The sequence below is a fragment of the Tenrec ecaudatus genome, chromosome X (genome assembly GCF_050624435.1).
Source record: "Tenrec ecaudatus isolate mTenEca1 chromosome X, mTenEca1.hap1, whole genome shotgun sequence".
Taxonomy (NCBI): Eukaryota; Metazoa; Chordata; class Mammalia; order Afrosoricida; family Tenrecidae; genus Tenrec; species Tenrec ecaudatus.
Window position 1 is genome coordinate 81,629,595 of NC_134548.1, and position 17,601 is coordinate 81,647,195.

At 41.5% G+C, this 17,601-nt stretch overlaps 1 protein-coding gene across 2 annotated transcripts in view; it reads right to left on the reverse strand.

Annotated features, from left to right (window-relative positions):
- Positions 1 to 17,601, reverse strand: part of PHKA1 (phosphorylase kinase regulatory subunit alpha 1) — a 274,019-nt gene that overhangs the window by 245,416 nt on the left and 11,002 nt on the right. The window contains exons 3-4 of one of the 2 annotated variants that reach the window (XM_075538854.1): positions 14,780 to 14,827; positions 5,070 to 5,238 (exon numbers count right to left, since the gene is read on the reverse strand). In XM_075538854.1, the coding sequence (XP_075394969.1) occupies positions 5,070 to 5,238; positions 14,780 to 14,827 (217 nt within the window). The remainder of the gene's footprint in view (positions 1 to 5,069; positions 5,239 to 14,779; positions 14,828 to 17,601) is intronic. The other variant, XM_075538855.1, reaches the window with a different exon arrangement.

Sequence of the window (17,601 nt, forward strand, 5' to 3'; positions counted from 1 at the left end):
CCCTTCCCCCCTTCTCTGCTGTCCCTCTCCCAGGGAAGAGGTCACATGTGGATCCTTGTAATCACTTCCCCCTTTCCAACCCACTCACCGTCCACTCTCCCAGCATCGTCCCTCACACCCTTGGTCCTGAAGGTATCATCCACCCTGGATTCCCTGTACCTCCAACCCTCATATGCACCAGTGTACAGCCTCTGCCCTATCTAGCCCTGCAAGGTAGAATTCGGATCATGGTAGTTGGGGGGAGGAAGCATCCAGGATCTGGGGGAAAGCTGTGTTCTTCATCGGTACTACCTCACACCCTAATTAACCCATCTCCTCTCCTAAACCCCTCTATGAGGGGATCTCCATTGGTCGACACTTGGGCCTTGGGTCTCCACTCTGCACTTCCCCCTTCATTTAATATGACATATATATACATATATATACATACATATATACATATACACATATATACACGTACATACACACACTTATATCTTTTTTTTTTTGCATGATGCCTTGTACCTGGTCCCTTGGGCACCTCGTGATCGCACTGGCCGGTGTGCTTCTTCCATGTGGGCTTATTTGCTTCTGAGCTAGATGGCCGCTTGTTCACCTTCAAGCCTTTAAGACCCCAGACACTATCTCTTTTGATAGCCGGGCACCATCAGCTTTCTTCACCACATTTGCTTATGCACCCATTTGTCTTCAGCGATCCTATCATGGAGGTGTGCAGTCAATGATATGATTTTTTGTTCTTTGATGCCTGGTAACTGATCCCTTTGGGACCACTCGATCACACAGGCTGGTGTGTTCTTCCATGTGGACTTTGTTGCTTCTGAGCTAGATGGCCGCTTGTTTATCTTCAAGCCTTTAAGACCCCAGTCACTATCTCTTTTGATAGCCGGGCACCATCAGCTTTCTTCTCCACATTTACTTGTTCACCCACTTTGGCTCCAGCCGTTGTGTCAGGAGAGTGAGCATCATAGAGTTCCAATTTAATAAAAGAAGGTATTCATGCATTGAGGGAGTGATTGAGTAGAGGCCCAAGGTCCTTCTGCCACCTTAATATTTGACCTATAAATATAGACACATAGATCTATTTCCCCATCCTCCTATATATATTTGCATGTACATGTCTTTGTCTAGACCTCCATGAATGCCCTTTGACTCCTAGCTCTTTCCTCCATCTCCCTTGACTTTCCTCCTGCCCTACTACCATGCTTCATCGCGACCCTATTATTTCTTACAACTAGGCACCATCTGGTTTCTTTACCACACTTTGTTATAGCACCCATATATTCAGTGATCTCTTCATGAGGGTGAGCATTGAGTAGGATCATGTCAAAAGAACGAATTTTTCTTAGATTGAGGCTAGAATTAAGTGGGAATCCCAAATCCATTCATATATCTGTGGTTTTATATATCTCAGGTTCCCTTTAGCAACCTCATTATCATTTTATGTTAGAGAACATTATCAATTTTCCCCAGGGACATGACACTATTGAAAGTATCATTAGTTTAGCCAATGGTATAGATTTAAAACCATCCCAAGAAAAGGAAATTATTCAAGTATAGGCCATATACGAACTGCAGTAAATGACTTGTTGACATGTACAGATTAAACTCTTAAGCGGCTGGACATGATTTACACAAACAAGGGGGGTTGGTGATAGTGCAAAACTTTCAATAACATTCATCTCCAAAGACAGATCATGCCTGCTGGGAGGGCATGAAAACAGAAATATGTGGCAGTTCCGGTCACCATTTCATGGCATCCTCAAGGCAACTGGTTTGAACCTAAGCCCGATGACTGCCTGTTCTAGGACTTTAGGACAGCAGTCATCTGCTTCTTTTCAAGATCTTCCATCTTAAATCCAAGGACTTCAGGTAAAGCCCAGTTCACTTAGTGAGATTTCCACATTGAATCCTTCTGTTGTGGACTATGAAGGATATCGGGGGCCTCAAAAGAAATAAAATCCCAGTAGTCTCTAGCACAGAGCCTGGGTCACCAAGGGCTGGATAGAAACTAGGTCAAAAGTGTCCAATTAGGACCATAGTCCTGGGAATAAACTCCCCTTGTGTTCTATATAAGTATTGTTAAAATTTTGTTGTTTACTTGATGAGAAGTTACTCTTCCCCGTTTACCGACCAACAGAAATGTAATCACCTTCTCTTAGGCGTACAAGTTCCCCTCCCTCTGTCTTGACTAGAATTTCCAATAAGGTTCCCTTATCATTTGGGAAAGAGTGTCTGTTGCTTTGTGGTGACCTTAGCACAATGGTGACACTGAATTGAGCCCATTGTTATACCCTGTGTCCACCCATCTGGTTGAGGGCCTTCCTCTGTTTTGCTGACCCTCCACTTCACCACTTGCCTGTCAGTTTATTATACTGTGGCGGCTTGTGTATTGTGATGCTGAAAGCTATGTTACTGGTATTTCAAATGCCAGCACAGTCACCCAAAGTGAACAAGTTTCAGTGGAGCTTGCAGACAAAGAACAGACAATGCAGAAATAATCAGCTGCCCACTTTGGAGGAAGTAGCACTTGAAAACCTTATGCGCAGCTTTGGAACATTGTCAGTTACTGAAGGCTTAATGAATGGAAGCAGAATATTGTCCAAGATTGTGCCAGAGGATGGATACCCTGGGTAAGATCTTACTCTCAATACCATTAGTACCAAGTAAATCTGTAACCATATAGAAAGATAAAGAAATTGAAATATCAACCTGTAGTATTATACAAAATACACTTATATATTCAAAAAGCTCTAGAAAAGGTCCCATTTAATTTTTAAACTGGGTATAATCAGATTTATTCTTTTCCCAATTTGAGAAAAATTAAAGGAAATTGGGTTATTTCCTACATTTTATATTTTCAGATAAAACATCTAGAGCTCATATGAAAACCACCTGCTATTTGTAACATTAAAAAAATTTTAATCATTTTATTGGGGGCTCATACTACTGTTCTCACAATCCATACATACACCAATTGTATAAAACACATTTATACATTCATTACCCTCATCATTCTCAAACATTTGCTCTCCACTTAAGCCCCTGGCATCAGCCCATTTTTCCCCTCCCTCCCTGCTTCCCCCTCACTCATAAACTCTTGATAATTTATAAATTATTTTGTCATATCTTACACTGTCTGACGTCTCCCTTAACCCACTTTTCTGTTGTCCATCCCCCAGGGAGGAGGTTATATTTAGATCCCTGTAATCAGTACCCCCTTTCCAATTCACCCTCCTTCTACCCTCCCGGTATCGCCACTCTCACCACTGGGTCCTGAAGGGATCATCCGCCCGGGATTCCCTGTTGCCAATTCCTATCTGTACCAGTCTACATCCCCTCGTCTAGTCAGATTTGTAAGGTAGAATTGGGATCATGATAGTGGTGGAGGGGCATTTAGAAACTAGAGGAAAGTTGTATGTTTCATCGTTGCTACACTGCACGCTGACTGGCTTTTCTCCTCCCCACGACCCTTCTGTAAGGGAATGTCCAGTTGCTTACAAATGGGCTTTGGGTCCCCATTCTGCACTCCCCCTCATTCACAGTGATATGATTTTTTTGTTCTTTGATTCCTGGTACCTGATCCCTTCGACACCTGGTGGTCACACATGCTGGTGTGCTTCTTCCATGTGGGGTTTGTTGCTTCTGAGCTAGATGGATACTTATTTACCTTCAAGTCTTTAAGATCCTAGATGCTATATCTTTTGATAGCCAGGATCCATCAGCTTTCTTCACCACATTTGCTTATGCACCCGCTTTGTCTTCAGTAATTTTGTCGGGAAGGTGAGCATCATGCAATGCCAATTTAATAGAAGAAAGTATTCTTGCATTGTGGGAGTTCTTGAGTAGAGGCCCAATGTCCATCTACTACCTTAATACTAAACCTATAAACATATGCACATAGGTCTATTTCACCTGTTATTACTCAATAATAAATAAATATTTTGGATCCCTGAGACAATTTGTTTAATAGAGTTTATATTACTATAGACAAATACAGTTTTTATAATACACTTATAAAAGTGTACTATAAAGTAGATGATTACATTGTATTTATAATGACATGCTTGATGGAGGAGCTCTGGTGGTACAATGGGTACATTGGATGGCTAACCTAAATGTCAGTGGTTTGAACCCATGAGCAAACGGTGAGGCAATCTGCTTTTGTAAAGACTTTTATCCTCAGAAACCCTATGGGACAGTTCTACTCTGTCCTATAGGGTGCTCATGAGTCAGAATCAACTCTACTCAAGAGCAGTGAGTTTGGAAATTTTGTCTATAGCAGGTTTGTCATTGTACTGTATGAGAACAAACAATATCCCTTGCTCTTCTTTACCATCTCATACTACCTAAGGACTAATAAAAATACAATAACCCATCTAAAGAAAATGTACTCTAGACTTAGATTAAGATCAATACTCTGGATTTAATTCTATGTAAATAGATATTTACTAGTCCTCAAAGTCACTTCTCACTCTGTATAAAATTAATCAACTGTTGCATTTCCAAGATTTATTGGTGTGTTAGTTACATAATTTCATGTCAACTTAAGGATTATATAAAAGTGTAGGTATGATATTCAACCTGTCCATCAGGCCATAGCCTTCTCCTGGGCATGGCTTTCGCATAAGGAGGGCCCTGAGAAATCCTTCTTCTCTCTCTGTCTTGACTTTCTTGCGAGTGGGCCACTCTGAGAGCTACCAGAGCACTGGAGATACATCCAATGCCGTTGGATGCATGGGACCTCGCACCTACTGGCCAGTCGCATTCCTGCATTCTGCATCACTGCACGTGGCTTCATGAGTCTGAAGAGGGACTTATGAACTAGTATCGAACTTGTGGACTTGCATTGGACTGGGCTAGGATATTTTCTATATATAGCTACTTCTTAATATAAAGCTCTTTCTCATACATATACGTATGAGTGTCACTAGATTTGTTTCTCTACTCAACCTGGCCTAATACAATTGGTGAGCGATATAAAAATGTCTTATACCCTTAGAGAAGCCACGTGTGCCCAAGCAAGTGCGTCACACTGCAGTGGCTCCCGGTACTTCTCTGTGTATACTGACCTGAAGCAGTCATTTGTGCTAAGAAGAGCAGGTACACAGAGGTAGCATCCAACTGCAGGTGTCCCCATTGGTCATCGCCGACTACTGTGGCACACGTCTTGGTGTTGTACTTGGCATGGAGGCTATCCTCGGTGCTCTGACTATACTTGAAGGATTCCACTTTATCCACCTTAGGAGGGGAAAAAAACAGTAAAATATGGCTCATGTCTTAGTACCTTCTTCACAAATACCGCCGCATTCCTTCTCCAGGCAATTGTGGAGATGTAAAATGAATTATCACTGCGTTTTCCTAAACTAATGCTAGTATAAAGTCAGAAGAGGTCAGAGGCTGCCACCTCTACAGCCTTCTTATAACTTCCTATTTCCTGTTCCTTGTCTCTAATCCTTCAGATGACTGTTTTGCCATAGGATAGACACAGAAACCAAAGGACTTGGGTGGCGCAAGTGGTTTATGTGCTACTTTATGTCGGCGGTTCTCAACCTGTGGGTCGCGACCCCTCTGGCGGGTCGAGTGACCCTTTCACGGGGGTTGCCTGATTCATAACAGTAGCAAAATGACAGTGATGAAGTAGCAACAAAAATAATGTTATGGCTGGGGGGTCATCACAACATGAGGAACTGTATGAAAGGCCACGGCATGAGGAAGGCTGAGAACCACTGCGCTATGTGCTACTCTTCTAGCAGGAAAGTGCGATGTTAGTCTCCTTAGAGGTGGCTTGGGAATAAAGGTCTGGTGATTTACTTCCAAAACGCATTTAAAATCCTATGACAAACAATTATATAACACAAATAGGGTATCGTGAGTCAGAATCAAGTGGCCACTGATTGGTTAGATATAGACAGGTTCAGATTGAGAAAAGCTTGTTAAGAGATAAATGAGTGCAGAAAACAAGACATCTGTTCCTGAAACAGAAGTAGGAACTTTGAGGCCACGTAGATCAAGAGTGTGCATTTTGTATGAGACACCTCATCTTGAGGTGAATATTAGGGCTGGAAGATATTATGCCGAGTGAAGTTAGCCACACACAAAAGGTCAACTACAACACGAGTCCTCTGAGTAAGTCCAAACAACAGAATGGGCCTAAGGGAAAATGCACACAACAGACAACTCCCAGAAGGAGGACCAGATACTCTGACATGAGCCACACCAATCCTAGTGATACATACGTCATCAAATAAATAAACAAACCAAACAAACTAAAAGATGCAGATAGCACCTGTGCTGAAAGGTATATTTCCCACCCCTCTCATAGGCCTTTAAGGCCCACAGAGGGGCGGGTGGAGAAAAAAGATGGCAATGGGGGACCAGGGCACTAATCCACCCAAGTGGAGGGTATTGTTTATGTCTCCACAAGAAAGAAAGCCCGATAATAAACCCGTCTGGTGTGCCAACCCTTGAGAGCAGATTTCCTGCTCAGAGATGACTGTAGGGTTGACCTCAGCTCTAGATGTGATGTCCTCTCTCTGGATGACAGTGCTGAAGACACAGTTCAGGGAGAGCGGCCTGTTTGATGTGCACACACGAGGGCAAAGCAAGAGAAGAGTGCAACAGACTGGCAATGCGAGGGAAGCCTCAAGGTGCACAAGGAATCCAGACTGTAGACTTCTGACTCTGGGGCAGCACTTGGCACCTCACCTGATCTGTTTGGGGGTTTCTCACAAGGGAGTCACACTGAAAGTCTGACAGTATAACAGGCTGCAGGTGGGGTAGGGCACTAGACCGTTCCATCGCGGACTGTAGGAAGAGAAATAGGGACCTGTAGGACGCACGTCTTTCAAAGACGAAGGCTAGGGTCTAAAAGGGTATAAATGCTGTTAGGTAAGTGGGTCCTGAGATATGGAACCCTGCAAGAAAAGGCAATCGGGTAGAGGGACTATAACAGGTCCTGCATGCTACATAATGAAGAGAGATTCATCTGCCCTGGGTCAGGATGCCAGTTAGACTTGGAGCTATTTGTATTGTCTGTTTCTTTTTTATTCTTATTTAAAATTATTTTACGTCTTTATTTGTGTATCTATTTTCTTGTGATGTCTATCTATATAAGATAGGCAGAATAAGTGATCCCATGGAGACAGGGATGGGATTGACGGTTCCGATGGGGCATGAGAGGGGAGGAGGTGGGGGAAGTGAATGGTGAGCCAACAGTGACAGGGACAGGGGAATTGCAAGGGTTCTATAATGTGCAGTGAGGAGGATGTAGAGTTCCTGGGAGTGTTTGAGCAGTCAAAAAGTGTCTGAGAGGAATTACTGAGGTGAACGATGGGTAAGCATGATAGTGGGGCAGGAGGATAGAAAAAAGAAAAAGAGGAAAGATGAAGAATGCAAAATTTATATATATTTAGGTATACATATGTAATTATATAAATATAGTGTATTTGTTTATACATGTACATATATGTAAATTCCATAAAGAAGCCGATGAACTTTGGGCCTCTATTAAAATCTCACCTAAGTACAAGAATGGTTTGTTCTAATAATGTGGAGGTATATGATACTCACCTTCCCGACTTGATCGCTGAAGACAAAATGGGTGCACAAGCAAATACAGTGTAGAAAGCTGATAGTGCCTGGCTATTAAAAATATATAGCACCTGGGTTCTTAAAAGGCTTCAGGTCAAACATGCAGCCATTGAGCTGGAAAGCAACGAAGCCCACATGGAAGAAGCACACCCGCCTGTGTGATTATGAGGTGTTGACAGGAATAGGTATCAGAAGTTCAAAAACAAGCAATCAAATTGTTGTGAAGGAGTGTGGACAAATTGGAGACCAATAATCCACCTGCAAGACAATTGCACAGGCCTTCACAGAGGGGCTTTGTGGGGGAGGGGATGAGGAATTTTTGCTGCAGTACAGCACTGATGAAACACATAGCTATCCTCTGGTTCTTTAATATTTACACCCATTACTATTAAGGCTTATGTTTCGCTCCATTAATTCTATGCATGTTCATGTGTACAGTTAAGATCGTTTGATGAAGGAATGCCAAGATAGATGACCCTTCAGAAACAGTAACAGGAATAATGATTTCCTGAGGACATGGGAAGACAGGTAGGGGAAGGAGTGGAGGGAAGGGAGCTGATAGCAAGGTCAACTGCATAACCCCACTTGAAGAGAACGAATAACAGAATTGTAGGTGAATGGATATTGGATGGGATAAGATATGGCTAAAAGATATATGCCTATACATAATAGAAAAATAATATATAACAATAACAACAAGGGTTCCTAGGGGGTGAAGGTGAGGGGGGATGGAGGGGATAAAGGGGAGCTGATATCAAAGAGTCCAAGAAGAAACAAGTGTTTTGAAACTGATTGTAGTAGTAAGTGTACAATTATGTTTGATCTATTTGAATTATGAAATATTATGACATCTGTAAGAGCTCCCAATAAAATTATGAATTTAAAAAGTGTGTATTTTGGAGGACTAATGAAAAGAACCGGGGAGAGATACCTGGTGACAGAGAAAAGATATGACAGAAAGCTGAGCCATTGGGCAAAGGGCAAATATAAGAATTCTTAAAATTAGATTTGATTATATGTGCATCTGATGTATGGTAATGTGAAACAAAGTTTTTAAAAAGCAGACATCTTTCTTTTATTTCAAGTTATTTTTAATCCACGAGCTTAAAATTAATAGTGAAGCCTAAACAGAAACTGAAAAATATTAACTTTTTTTTTAACCAAGAACTTCTCACTGGCAGTCCCCGGGTTATGAACATCTGGCTTCATGTAGTTTCACCAGATCCTCAAGTTATTCCAATGATCAGTCCTAGGCACTAAAGTAAGGCTACAGAGAGATACAGATGTATGCCTCTGTTCTAATTAACACATTTGTTTTTAATGGAAGATATGTCTTTATCCCACTCTGATTTCCAAAACCATCTAGTTTTTAATTTTTTGTTTGTTTACTATCACCTTCACCCAAGTTAATATGTGACTACAAAGTCTTAAATACACAGGAATGGATCCTCATTGTAACCTAGGGACTGCCTTTACTATGCAGCAAAATCAACTTACTTTTTCTGGCTCAAAAAGAGTAGTCATAAACAAACCCATTAATTCATGATTTAAGGAAAAAAATATTCTCCTGTAATTTTCATTTCAATGGATCTCATAGATACCAATAGATAAAGGACCACACTTTGCTGCTACTTTTTAATGCTAAATTACTAAGCACGTTGTCATCATGGGCACTTGCATTAATTAAGCAAAAACACTATACCTAAAGCTCTATATTACTGAATGCCCCCTCCCTACCAGTGACCATCTAATATCCAAATGTCAATAGATCTCAGTAAGGCAAAGGTGGGGTGAGGGATGGGTTAGAGGGTGGGGGTGTCATTGTTTAATAGCTCATGTTGAGATTACCCAATGACTGCTTTCTTCTCCTACTCTATACAGTTTCCATGGGACTATGATAGAAGGAGTAAGTCAGGCCACTGTTAGTCAAAATACTAGAACTATAACAGAATTTAAGATGTAATTCAAAATCCAAATTGTAACAGCCTCCTCGCTTACAGTAAAACTTGCTTTTAAACTTCTTCAGTATGGATGTTCTAACTCTGGAGGCAAGCAAAGCCATTTAGATAAACAATGGAGCCAGCATGAGTCTGAGAGCCCCTGGAAAAATGTAGCGATCGATGATGGTCTGGTAATCCCCTGGAGAACTGTAGATAGTTTTCCTCTAAAGTCTGCTCCCATTATTGAGGGTCATGTTCATTGTAAAACTTGTTAGTTATCTCCCAGGCTTGTTGAAAAATCTGTTGATTATATTCCCCAAATCTGCCACATAGATTAAGGTGTATAACTTGTTTGATTTTTATCAAATCTTTGAAGCAGTTGGGTAGTAGCAAACCCCATTGCTTCCTTATGTGTAGCTCTTGCAAAAATAAACTTAGAATTTCTGGAATCAAACTTGTCTCTGTCTTTGGCTGAAATAATGATAAGAGTTTGCATACCTTGTTTCCTGGTAACAACTAGACTTTATCAAAAAATTTTTAAAGAATCAGAATGGACTCCCTAATGCCTGTGTAACTGCTCGGATAAACTCTCCTTAATTTATTATTGCTTTGATTATCATTCCCCCCCCCAACTAGGTATCTTTTAAACTTATTTTCCCCATCATTTTGTTGAGGGCTTTTACAGCTCTTACAATATTCATACATCAATTATATCAAGCATTTTTGTACATATATTGCCATCACCATTTCCAAGACATTTTCTGCTTGAGCCCTTGATATAAGCTCCTCCTTTCCTCCTCCCTCCTCCAGCCTCCCAACTTCCTATATCCTTGATCAATTATATATTGTTATTGTTATTTCGTATCTTACAATGTCCTTTGTCTCCCTTTGTTCCCTTTGTTGGGGGGTGGGAGGTGGGGGTGGTGTGGGGGCTATGTATGCAGGGTTCCCCTTTTCTCACTCTTCCCCCTTCCTGACCATCCCCCTACCCTCATAATATCGCTATTCCCATTACTGTTCCTATGGGGTTAATCTTTCCTGTATTTCCTGTGAGAGCTCTTATCTGTATCAATCTTTTGATACCTGTTGCCTGATCCTGTCAATACCTCATGATCACAGAGGTTGGTGTATTTATTCCATGTGGCTTATTTGCTTCTCTGCTACATGCCCACTTGTTTGACTTCAAGCCTTTAAGACCCCAGATGCTATAGCTTTTGATAGCCAGGCACCATCCGCTCTCTTCACCACAGTTGTTTATGCACCCATTTTGTATCCAATGATCATCTCGGGAAGGTGAGTATCAGAGTCCCAGGTTATTAGAACAAAGTGTTCCTGTGTTAAGGGAGGCCTTGAGGAGAGACCCAATATTCATCTGCTATCTTAATACTTATCATAAATGTATGTACATTGGCCTCCATCTTTTATTATAAATTAATATATTTACATATATACATGTCTATAGCTATACCTCTATAAATAGCTTTTGCCTCTTATCTCTTTCCTCTGTTTCCTTTCGCCTTCCTCCTATCCCACTATTATGCTCACCTTTCATGGGGCTCTCAGTATTTCCTCTCAGATATATTGCTCTTGATCAAGCCCCACCGGGCATTGTATGCCCTCCTTACCATCAATTTTTGATCTCTTGTTGTTCCCTTATCGCTGAGTTTGTTGGTTCCCCATTCCCCCTTCCCACCCACTCCTCTCCCATAACTATTGTATCTTTAACTGTGGTTCATGAAATTGGTGGTTTTTAAACCTAGTTGATAAAGTTAAAGAGGGAGAAGGAAGTGACAAATATAAAATAGCCCAGTAGAGAGACCACTGATAAAGAAGTTCAGAAGCTTGCAATCGAGTTCCTTCTAGTTTAGCCTTAAGTGCCCATGGATGGTAACTTGATCAAACTGGATTTCAATTTACTCTAATAAAATATAATCTTGAGCTACAAACAACACAGCTCTAATTAAAGGTGTGTAACATACTTTAAGATCTATGATAAAAATAAAACACCAATATGAAAAAATGGTAGATATCTAAAATTATTTGTAATGTATAATATGAAAATATGATATATATATATTGGATACCTCCAAAAAACCTGAAAAGAGCTCAGCTAAGTGGCACTTTCATAGTAGGCATTTTTCCCACTAGCTGAGCATCTAGCAACTCACTCTGAGTTAGTGCGCCCTGTGGCATCACCTGGGAAGGTTCTCTCTGGTCACAGTGAATTTTTCCATAAAGGCAATTTCACTCAAATCTCGTGTTTTGTGATGGCTGATTTAAGAAAACAGCGTATGGCCTGAAATTTTGTTTCCTGCTTAGGAAAAATACCACAGAAATTTGTGTGATGTTGAACACAGCTTACAAGTGCAGCGCTATGGGAAACATTCAAGTGTTTTCTTGTTTCAAAAAGGTGAAAGGTCAATTGATGACAAACCTTGTTCTGGACGTCTGTCAATCAATTTTCCTAACGGACAAAAATATTGACTCATGGTGCATTTGGAGTTTGTGCCACCAGGTCAGACAGTTAATCAAGCTTCCTCTTTAGAGGTTCTGAAAAGATTATATAACAGTGTGGGTCAAAAAAAGGCCTGATTCGTGGTAGACAGGGACTGGTTTTGCCACTACACAATGCACCTGCTCACACAACCATCTAAGTGCATCTTTCTGGCAAAAACAACAGCATGCCTTTCTTGCACCCGAGCACCTAACTCCCTGACCTCGCTCTGTGCAACTTCTTTTTGTTTTTGCTAATAAAGGGGCACATGAACGGACAGTAAATGGAAGACTTAGAAGAGGTGAAGGAAAAACGAGGGAGTTCTCTCATGGAGCAGCTTTAGGCCTTGACCTTCTGATCTGCGGTTAGCAGCCCATTGTGTAGGTCACTATGCCGCCAGATAACAGGGAGACAACCCAAAAGAACAGCGGGGAAAGGTATAATAGACAATTAGAGGAAATACAAAATTTAATTTATAAACAAAAGAATGGTCAACTTCATTCCAGGGTTAGAAAATGCAAATTGCTGAAAGTAGATACAAGTTAATGATTTTAAAAGAGTTTTAAAAGAGTTTTCCAACTGAACTTTGCACCACAATTTATTTATAGGAAAAACTTGATTCTGCTTTACAGGGAAAAGTTTCATACTCTGTATTTAGTCCACCTGGAACTCTGGAATAAATACTTGGCATTTATTCCAAAAGCAGTCAAGTGTTTACCTCACAAAGGCCGCAGTTCAAATCTACCCCGAGTTGCCTCAGAAGACAGGCGCGGTGATCTGCTTCTACAAAATCACAGGCTTAAAACCCAACGGAGCAGCTCTGCGGGGTCACAGGGAGGGAGAAGCAACTTTGAAGCCACTAATAATATTTTTCTCGAGTCAATGATAACAGATGGGAGAGGAGGAGACTGAGGGGGTGGCAGGGTGTGATGCGGGGGATGAGGAAAAGCCAGGACAGCAGCTAGGGTGAGTTGATTGGCCCAGGGATGAGCAGAAAGCGGAGCAATTTCCAAGATGGGGTGCCCTTGAGAAGGGACGGGTTTAAAGGACATGCTGCTGAGCAAAGGGCCAGGGGGTCCAGGAGGTGGCTGGAGACCAGACCCCTCAGCAGAGGAAGGCCACCACAGCTGGAGAGAGGGACGTAAATCGGGAAGGGATTCCGGGCAGCATTTTTTGAATCTAGGGAGAAATGGGAGTTCTGGATGACACAAACAGTTAGTGCCTGGCTGCTGATGGGAAGCTTGGAGGATCAAATCCACCCAGAGGTGCCTACGAAGAAAGATCTGGCAAGCTACTTCCCAAAACTCAAGCCAGTGATAACCCTACAGTTCCACCCTGACTCGCAAGAGGTCGCCATGACTCAAAAGTCCACTCCACTCGAACTGATTTTGTTGCTGTTCTTGTTTTGTTTGTTTGTTTGTTTGTTTGTTTGTTTAGGGGACAGGTAGAATGGCTAAAAAAAAGATTATTCTCCTTCGTAAAAATATGCACATTTCCTTAAAAAGGTAAGTTTTTCATTACAGAGTGGTATCCGGGACTTACTGCAGTATGTGTGATAATATATGGCATATGCACGGCACTTTCTTTTAAAGACAACCCTGCTTGCTGAAAGTGAGGAGGACTGGAAGCGCTTGTTGATGAAGATCAAGGCTTGCCGTCTGCAACATGGATTGCAACTCAAATATTGAAGGTGTCAAGGATCGCATCTTGTTGTGCCGGGCAAGATCAAGCACACCTCTATATTAATCATTAAAGCCTCGATTGAACAGCTGGATCGAGAGTAAGCTAGCGCCTCTGGATCCAGAACAAAGAAATGCCATAATTTTTATAGTTCAAAGTCGTGCGTGGGCTGGCTCAAGAGCAGGGATATTCAAGTGGTTACATTCTTATCAGGTTGGCAGGGTAACGGGCTTCTGGGGAACAACACAGCTGCAGGTACTAATTCAAGGTCTTACAAGATAGTGTCCATTTCGTGATAATTGGTCAGGCAGCGTTTGCAGATGTCCCAGATCAGTCAAGGTCTTATTTGGAGAGGCCAAAGAGAGAGGAGGAGAAGGGGGGCTCACTGCTGACAGGGGTTAAAGGCAGTTTTAAACAAAATGGGTTTTAAGACAAAATGGTGTTCCTCGTGTTCAGCTAAGTTACTACAGTTTTGCTTGGATCCAAAACCAATGTCCACGGCAGCAGTAGTCAAGAGATCACATAACACATTGCACTGGGTAAACCTGCTGCACAAGGCAAAGCTACTGCACAAGACCTCTGTGAAGCACTGCAAAATGAGGCTATTACTTTGAGGACTAAGGTACAACTGATCCAAGCCATGGTATTTTCAATTACCCCATATGCATGTGAAAGTGAGATAATGAATATAGAAAATCAAAGAAAACTCAATGCATTTAAATTATGGTGCTGGTCAAGAATATAAAAAGTGTCATGGACAGCCAAAAGAAGAAACAGATCTGTCTTGGAAGTATACCCAGAATGTTCCTTAGAGACAAGGATGATAAAATTTCATCTCATATTTCGGACATCTTTCACCCAATACACATAATTGCATGTATAGTAATGATGGGCATGTTAAAAATTCATGCAGAGGAGGGAAAAAACTAGAAGCAGTCTTTAACTTTCCAAAGTTCCTGAAGTGAGTGTGTGGTATTGTGAAATCTTTTAGAAAGCTATAAACATTCATTCTCTAAGGGACAGAAACCCTATCACAATATGATTTTACTCAAGAAGAAGCCGTCAGCAGTCATACCTGTCTGATCATGCAGTGCAGCAGTCCCCTCATCAGCTTCACTACACTCTGCAGAAATAAATGGAAACATGGCTGGTAAAAAACACCTCCGTTAAAAATAAATAAATAAAAACATCCCAGTTACAAGAACACTTACGAAGCAACTCCAGCTGGTACATGACCTTTTGAGAACAAGTAATCCTATCCTGGGTTCCTATTTACATGGCATTTCATTTATAGGTACACAAAAGAGCAGATTGCAGCTAAAAGTGGAAACTGAAACTGCAGTCTACACTTGTGACTCCTTAAAAACAAATAAAAACCCAAGCTCCCACAGGTTTATGTAAAAAAAAAATAAGCCTTCTATCCATTAGAGGGCATTCCTGCATTTCTCCTAGAGAAGAGCGGAAAGGCAGCTCAAAAGCCCTATGCTATTCCAAGCCACACCCTGCGGTCTAGAAAGGCTTCATTACAATACCACCACTTATACGTAAATGCCATTTTGAAAACTTTTTATTACTTCCAAATGCATATGAAAGTTTAGAATAAAGTTCATAGTGGCCCTATGCAACCATTACCCACTTCAGTAATTATCAACTAACAGCCAATCTTGTTTCAACTCTATTCCTACAAACCCCAGTATCCCTTCCCATAATTATTTAGGGGTGATTTCAAAGCACCACATGGTCACAGTGGTTCTCACAATTGAACATGCATCGGAATCATCTGGCAGGCTTATTACAATACGCATTACTGGGATTCACATCTCCTTTCCAGTCTCTGAATCAGTAGATGTAGGGTGGGATCAAGAATTTGTTTTTCTCCAAAGTTCCCAGGTGTTACTGTCTAGAAACCGTACTTTCAGAATTAATGTACGGTTTCATCTGAACACATTTTACTACTTACCTCTAAAGAGGTGTCACTGATAAAAAGTCATCAAAATGCTACAATACACAGGGAGCAACAGTGGCTCCTTAATATTATATTCTCCAGATTGTAGTCTTTGTGGTTTATTTTTTTATTGTTGTCGTTGCTGACAACACTTAGCAAACCCCACACCAGTTCAAGCGTTTCTACATACATTTAGTGACACCAAGGACATTCTTCAAGCTGCGCAACCATTCTTGCCCTCCTTTGCTTAGCTGCTCCTCCCACGTTAACTTGAATCCACTGATCCCGAAGGAGCCCATACTTCACATAGCTGTGGTCATTTTAACCCCATATAGACAGTTCGTAAAACAATTTAATACTGGAGTCAAGCATATTTCATTAGTTAAAATAAACTGCTGTTGGGTTTTAAGAAGATATTTTTGGTTTAAGATTTAAAGATTATCTCAGGGAAAAATTTCAGGGGTTCTTCTACCTCCTTCTGCCAGTAAGTCTAGGGTCCATGGGAATTATAAATATGTTCTGTATTTTCCTCTTTTAGATCACGTTTCTTCTACAGAATCTTTGATCAAAATGTTCCATTATAATAGTTGGGCACCATCCAGTCCTTCAGGTATCATGGCAAAGGAAGAAATTAGTCCCATAATCCATACCCTCCTTGTATTTCTGGTGTTTTTTCTTCTGTTGCTCCGGGCAACAAGAGACCAATTGTGCCTTGAAAATCCGCTGTAAGCTTTAAAGACACAGGGCACTAGGCAAGGAAACAGGAGGTAGAACAATAACACTGCACATGTTATTAGACCCAATATTGGTATGTCCCATGAAACCTGTAGGTTTACCTTCATTTAAAAAAATCTCATGAAGTTTCTGGTTATACATATGCAACTTCAGGAGCTATTTTTCTTTCATTATTGCAAATATACCTAACACACAACTTATGCCAATTCAGCTTTTCACAGGTGTACAACTTGACAAAAATAACAGCAATCGCCTGTGCAGCCCTTTGTTGTTGTTAGGTGACATCATGTCACTTCAGACGTAACCAATCCCTATGAACAACAGAATGAAACGCTGCCCAGTCCTGCGTCGTCCTCACAATCACTGTTTGAGCCTACTGTTGCAGGCACTGCGTCAATCTATCTCATTGAGTCGTCCTCTTCGTTGCTGACTGTCTACTCTACCAAACATGATGCTCTCCAGGGACTGGTCGCTCATGATAATTTGATCTAAGTGCATGCACCCAAGACTCTATCATCCTCCTTTCTACAGACATTCTGGCTGTATGAGGGTGAGTCAAAGATTGAGGTATCGGTTCATCCATGCATGAGTTTCATCCAACTAAAGCCTATCTCAAAGTGAGGGCAATTTTACAGAACATTCAAGGTCAAATAAGAGTTGTCCATCAGTCGGAAATGCACAGCCTGGGGGCTGCCTGTGTGAGACGTGTTATCGGCAGGAGACTAGTCCCTGGAGAAGGGCACTGTGTGAGTAAAGGGTCCGTGAAACAGAGGAAGGCACTTATCGAGCTAGATTAACATGGTGTCTACGCAAATGGGCTCTCACACAGCACCACCACTCCAAGAGCATTTTAAAGGAACACGATTCGGGTCCTCGAGGATCCCAAAAGTGCCCTCTGAGGGGGGGTAAGCTGAAGAGCAAAGACTCCTTTGGGGACAGGTAAGAGATGGAAACAGCGCCTTCAGAATATACAGCCCTGCATGGAGGGTGTCAAAAGACACCAGCTTCATGTTTTGCTAGTTTTGTTGAATAAAGGTTTCTGATTTGGTAAAACAACAACGAAAACCCAAACCAGTCTGTCTTGGAAAAAGTCCAGCCTGAGTGCTATTTGGAAGCAAGGGTGGTGAGATTTCGTCTTATATGCTTTGTACATGTCGTCAGGAGATACCAGCCCCTGGAAAAGACGTCGTGCTTGATAACGTAGGTCAGCGAACAAC